Source organism: Brassica napus, chromosome A4, assembly GCF_020379485.1.
Source record: "Brassica napus cultivar Da-Ae chromosome A4, Da-Ae, whole genome shotgun sequence".
Classification (NCBI taxonomy): Eukaryota; Viridiplantae; Streptophyta; class Magnoliopsida; order Brassicales; family Brassicaceae; genus Brassica; species Brassica napus.
This window is the reverse complement of record NC_063437.1, coordinates 11529093-11535882: the sequence shown is the minus strand read 5'-3', so window position 1 is coordinate 11535882 and position 6790 is coordinate 11529093. Positions and strand designations below refer to the sequence as shown.

General features: G+C 32.7%; 1 protein-coding gene across 2 annotated transcripts; it reads right to left on the bottom strand.

The window, feature by feature from the left end:
* Nucleotides 1-3458: 3458 nt before the first annotated feature.
* On the bottom strand, nt 3459-6061 carry LOC106454459 (putative 2-succinyl-6-hydroxy-2,4-cyclohexadiene-1-carboxylate synthase). 2 transcript variants are annotated; one of them, XM_013896579.3, is made up of 10 exons: nt 5729-6061; nt 5553-5650; nt 5386-5483; nt 5052-5101; nt 4813-4908; nt 4624-4713; nt 4268-4357; nt 4072-4167; nt 3939-4004; nt 3459-3809 (listed from the first exon to the last, which is right to left on the bottom strand). In XM_013896579.3, the coding sequence occupies exons 1-10, from the start codon at nt 5891-5893 to the stop codon at nt 3681-3683; spliced, it is 978 nt and encodes a 325-aa protein (XP_013752033.1). In that variant the 5' UTR covers nt 5894-6061; the 3' UTR covers nt 3459-3680. The 2 variants fall into 2 exon arrangements, with proteins under 2 accessions (XP_013752033.1, XP_013752034.1); XM_013896580.3 differs by having other exon boundaries at nt 4093-4167.
* Between the last annotated feature and the right edge of the window lie 729 nt (nt 6062-6790).

The window sequence follows — 6790 nt, the reverse complement described above, 5'->3', positions numbered from 1 at the left end:
CAACATTACAGACTCATATTGACTCTGTGAACCACACTGGGAGATCTTGATCCATGTGAACTACAAATGACGTTGCCTTCCTAGCGCTACGGGCTAAGCTATCCACCTTCTTGTTCTGCGTTCTTGGTACATAGATAATCTCTGCTCGGAAAAAACTCTCTTTCAGGCTGTTTATATCCTCCAAATAACTTGCAAACGCTGGCCATTCTTCTGGTTCTGAAACCATCTTCACCAATTGAGAACAATCCGTTGCAAACATAACCTGAAATTATCGTAAGTTTTTCATACATTCCATTGCCCATAGTAAAACTTCCATCTCCGCATGAAGAGGAGAGAGGGACGTCCGGACATTCCTTGCCCCCATCAAACCCTCAAATCTTTCTAAAATATTGTATCAACCTTGACCTGAAAAAATATCATTCTCTTTCTAGGAACCATCCGTAAAACACCATCTTCTGGGGATTGACGGAAGAATCGTATTCTCTACCTGTGGAGTCCTCTTTTGGATATTCAATATTGTGCCTCAGCCCAAAGTGTAGATTCGGTTTCTACCGGTTTAAGGGTATCCAATACACGTTTTTGTTTTGATAATAAATGAATACACGTTTTTGTTTTAATAATAAATGAGTTTTTGCAATTATATTCTATATTAAACAGAGTAATATATGATTAGTTAATAAAACGAACATGAATTGAAATATTGAAATTATTTCAGTTTGCGTAGTATCTAAAATTAAGGCAAACTGGCGACTACATATTTTGGAAATTTTATAGATTTTATAAATATTTTGTGGGACTAAATAACATTATGAGTATCCAAAATTCTATCAGAAAATTTAATACGTTATAATTCAAATGGCTGCCAACAAATAAGGCAATCAAACCAAAATCTTGTTTTTCCAAAACAGTTTGCTTCAAATTTACAAATATTCTATTTACTTTAATCCATATAATATTGTGGTTTATTAAGCTATATCATAGGAAGTATTTTTTTTATTGAATTAAATAATGAAAAGACAATAAAAACTTAAAATTAGGTTTATTAATTATTTTAGTGGCATAAGAGTGTAAATAAATTGTAATTCTAAAGGATAATTTTTATATGTACTTCTATTTTTACTGTATATCTCATATATATTAAAAATAAGCATTGTCATTTAATGCTTTCACACTACATTGGACACGTGACAACATCACATTACTTTAAAAATACGGAAGCTGACGTGTCTTCTTAATAGAGTTTCTCACAATAATATTTCCTATTTTGCTTACAATTAAACACAACCACGTTTTCATTTAGCTCATGCCAATGGACATGATGAGAAGCTCATTTTGCTCATATCAAGTCGCATATCCGATTGCAGAAAATTGAACTAATTTTTTTAAGACTTTATAAATTCATTTTTGTAAATGAGATATCTCAATCTCGACAAAAGGTACGAGAGAGGAGAGAAAGTGAGTCTTAAAAAAGGCCGAAAAAAACCAGCAACATATATAAAGAGCTCAACAAGAGTGCTTTCTCCAAAACAAAACAGAGGCCACTACCATTCAAGAGAGCCTGCTACTTTGAAAGGCTTCTATGAGTTCAGTCTGGTGCAACGGCTATAGATGCTTCTTTGTGGATTAATTGGTTCAAGCACGACTAGCCAGCACGCGTTATATAAGACTAATAATGTTGGTCACGAGTAACGCTGAGAGAGATAGCATCAACGCAGCGGATCCCTTCACTATAAATGAAAGCAATGCTCTAGAGTCTGAAGCTTTAAAGTTGTCTTCGAATGGAAGAGAGTAGAGCTTCAAACTGATGAAAAGCTTATATCGGCAGAATCGCTTCACGTGCAATGCTATTCAAAGACCACTTTCTAGATATGGAGTGTTGCGAAGCACTCAACTGCCCAGAAAAAAACTTAGAAGGTCTGCTAATTAGTAACTAAAAGCAGCTAAGAAATCAAGTTCTCGAAAACTATGTGGGATGAGATTTTGTTGATGTTGTAGCTTATGATCCTACGTGCAAGATTTTGTCAGCTAAGAAATCTGGTTCTCGACACAGGGCACACCTTTTATTTCAGTCATAGCTTATGATCCTACGTGCAAGATTTTGTCAGCTAAGAAATCATGTTCTCAACACAGGGCACAACTTTTGTTTCAGTCAGAGCTTATGATCCTACGTGCAAGATTTTATTGATGTTTTGCATTTTGGAGTTCGTTCTGTGAGGTTGATTATTCATGCATGCAAGATTTTGTATTTAAAAGATTGAAAATGATCAATTGTCGTACACGAAATTTATATTATTATGGTTAAGACTATTATACCGAAATACAAAATTGGTGTTTGTAATACCGAAGGAACTGCTGCATGTGTGTTTGGACAATATTTTGCTACATTGAGTGATTGGCAAAGTTGATTAACGATAGGAGATTTGCATATATTTCAAACCTGTAGTTTATGGCAATATATATATATATATATATATATATATATATATATATATATATATATATATATATATATATATATATATATATATATATATATATATATCAAAGTGTGATGAGCAAGGTACAAACATATGACATTTAATTCATATTTTTCAGAGATACAATGTGACTTGAATTAAGATTATTAGACCTATATAAGACTCACTTCTCCTATTCTTTTTAGTTATAACATAAACGCGAGACCTAAGCAAACTTAACTCATTCTTCTAAATGGCTGTGATAACTGTTGTATCTGATTTGAAACCATTTAAGTCTATGTGAAATATTACGGTGAAAATCATACGTGTGTGGAAGCAGTAATCTGCTGCTTGCGGCATAACGAAATATCATTGCAAGTGAGGATTCTAATTCAGACATTATATATAATATTTTTATTTTTAAATCTTTATTTCACCATCAACCAAATTAGAATGAAATATTTGTCTTTATAATTTTCTTTTGTTTTCTTCGACAATGATCTAGATTTGATTTTATTATGAATTTGTTTAGAAATTAAAATAAAAAATTGGTTGACATTAAAATTGTCTAAAATTCATATAACATGAAACCAAACAAATACTAATAGCCTTTCATCTATAACAAAAAGAAAACCAAAAACCTCAAACATTTTAACCGAACAAACAAAAATAAATATGATTTTAAAATGTAGGTATATAATAGGATATTAAAACCCGGAAAACAACCCAAAACTGAACTGATATCCAAAGTAAACATAACTAATGTTTTAATATCTTAAAATAACAAAATTAATAATCTCATTCCGCGCAAGGTGCGGATTACTAGTTAGTATATAAGAAAAAGACAATAAAAACTTAAAATTAGGTTTATTAATTACTTCATTGGCATAAAGGTGTAAAAAAGTTGTAATTCTAAGAGATATTTATTATTTGTATTTTTATTTTAATAGTATAGATTTTAGATACTCTTACGATCTTGGAGTATTTCATAGTATAAAACAATGAAGGCTTTAAGGTTTTTTATATCCTCTTACGATCTTGTAAAAACCAATATTGAATATTCTCTTAGTTAGCTTACGAAAATAATAACAGAGATGTTTCTATAGCCATCCCAAGCCCAAGCTAGACTAATCTATTTGTATTTATTTCATAGTATATAAGGTGACAACTCCCTCTTTGTAGCCACTTCATGAGCTTGAAGCAGATCGTTACAATATATTAGAATCAATTAAGTTTTCCACTGGCGAAATCCGATATCAGCTTCACAAACTGTTTAGGGTTCTCAACATGTGGAAGATGACCGGAATCTGGTACTTCCCGGAAAACCGCATTTTGTAGCTCACACAACAATTTCTGTATTTTGTTTCATGACAGTTAAAATCAGTATTTCAAACCCCGCGCCGATCTAGCCGGTTAAAACTTTAAAATTTCGCGATTCGGTCCGGACCAAACTATTCAATGTTTGAGATTAACGAAACTTACAACTGAAAGCTGGTTGCTAACAATCTGATCATTCTCACTGCATATAACGAGCGTCTTGTGGTTGATCTGCGTTATTACAGCCAAAAGATTTTTAAAAAAAGGATTGAATAGCTAAGTGAAGTATTTTCATTACGAGTTTGATATGTGAAGCAACATTGTAGCCTCCGCTAATCATAAAGTTGACCATCGCATCTTCCCACCACGGCATTTGACAATGTAACCGGCCAATCTAAGCAAAAAAAAAAAACATTTATTTTCAAACAATCAATTTTTTTAACGATCAATTTGACGTGTGGAATAATAAAAAATAAATGGACACTTGATCTTACATTAGTCCAATCTATATTCTCTGACAAGGGAGATGAAAAGGCTAATACGTTGGCCAAAAGGCGAAGAGGAAATGACTTCAACAACTTAACCTAAAACAATTAATCGTGTGAAATTTATTAAAATACTTTACAAACAGTAGTAGTCTTGAGATTATGGGAATTATAGACAAATATAATAATATTATGATTTAGTATTTGAACGATTTAGATGGTATATAATGTATATATATATATATATATTTAACTCTTATAAATCTGGGAATCAAGATCAATGTGTCATTAAGTTATATTTATGATCAACCTTGTGGTCCTTGTCAGTAAACTATTGAGTATAATAAGAGTTTTTTCAGACAAACCCCAGCGTAAGCAATTGATTTTGGTAAATCTTTAAGAGCACCGGTTCCTTCTGAATACGCATTCGCATTAATGAGAACCAGTTTATCAACCTGAAAGTTATAAAGAAGAGGATGTTTTTTGGTCGAAAAGAAGAGGATATTGTGACTGAGAAATGTATAAAAATTGGTTTAACGGAAATAGTAATTTACAGCTTCAGGGTAAGTAGCAGTGAAATCAACAGCTACAGTTGCTCCTAAGCTTGGTCCAACTAAAATCATTGGTCGTTTGATATATGTTTTCCAAAGCTGAAATTCAAATCAAAGAACACAGATTAACCAAGAGGAAAACTCAATATCGTATATCTAACCACATAATTGTATTTGTCGGCAGTACACTAGTAAACAGTCGATATTCATCTTTTTTCTTATAATGTATTGTGAGTGCTGACCTCGAATAGATGATGTCGCTTAGATGCTGCATCACATGGTGGAAGTTTCTCTAGAATATTCATTAAATAAGTGAGCTCTTGAATTTGAAATAAAATAAAAATAGTAGTACTGAGTTATTTTTGAGATATATAAATGCTGAGTTCTTGGAACAGTAAAACAAAAATAAAATAGTGAGTTTTCGAAATTGAAAACAGAATAAATAGTGAGCTCCTTAAATTGTAAAAGAAGTGATCAAATTTTTTTTTTGTAGTAATCACAAATCATGTATTCTAAAAACGATTTCTCAAGAATATAATTTAATTTTCGTAAAAGTAAGTGGTGTGCCAATCTTACGTAAATCGGAGAAGCCCCAACCAAGAACATCAATAGCCCAAGTCTCAAGACAAGCTTCCTCAAGCAGAGGATACGCACGCCTCCATTCAAGACACGAACTAAGCCAAAAAAAAAAAAACTCAGTAAGTGAGCTCATGGAATTGTCTTTGTCTTGTTGGCAAACGAACCTGTCAAAACAATGAAGAAGAACGACAGGACTTTTGTCCGGTAATTGAACAGTTGGTTTGATACAGCTACTCATTACACAGCCTCTAAAGTTTTCCATCTGCAAACACATTTTTATTTTGATTTCCTAAAAGTCGAGAAACTAAGGAACTAAAATCGAGAGAGAAGATGGAGAAACCTGAAGAGGAACTGGAATCCGTACAATCTTTTGAGCCAGAGCTCTTGCGAATGGATCTTTTATGTCTTTTACCTCCTTCGGAAGAAATGTTGGGAACCCATCTCCATTCGACTGGAATAGAGTCGTTGGAGGCCGTGGAGAGACCATTTTCAAGCTACACATCATTTCTCTCTTTTTATCTCTCTCTCTCTCTCTCTCTCTCTCTTGAGCTCTGATTGTAGTGTATTGAGTGCTTCTTTTTGAAGTCTTCTTCTTAAGCTTTGTTAGCTGAATATGGAACTACTGGACTATTTATGACATTGACGAGAGTAACTAGAAATAGAAAAGATAGTTATGTTAGAAATTGGACCATTTTCATGGAGTTTAAATTGAAATGCAACTACCCAACTTCGTATTTTACTGTACTTTTTGTTTTCTTGATTTTTCATTGATGGATCATTAATTACAATTATTAACATATTTTTTGTACTTTTCTTTAGAAATGACCACACAATTTCTTCTGACATCTTTACAAGCTTTCTTGTTTTAAAAGCTTGAAGACAAAAGCAAAAATCAACATTCACCAAGAAAATTCATACTCCGTCTATAATATCTTCCAAACTGTAATTGAAAATTGATTTTAAATAGGAGGGAATGGAAATGGCTCAATGGTCAATATCCTCCATGTCTCCTGCCGACATGTGACCATGAGTGTTCGAAACTTTCATGTGAGTCGAAAACAATATGGGGTCTAGAGACTCTAGAACACTAGTTATTAGTTTATGGCAAGGCATGTTAAATGCCTCGACTCAAACACAAAATCTAGTGTACCTCCCAGCAAACAATATTTCTCTAAGATTTACTGTAAGGCCGGAAAACGGATCTGGATATGCTGTGAGTTCGGTGTATATGTACCTTGTTTTTTGTTCGGTTTATACATATAGGATTAGACTGAGTCTGACATATATACATGATTTGGTGTAGACAGTTGTTTAAAGTTGACTAAGATCTGTCCATATATACCTGATAAGTTTGAGTCCCGGTTTGGTGGTATAAAAGATTTTGAAAACTCAAAGATTTTTC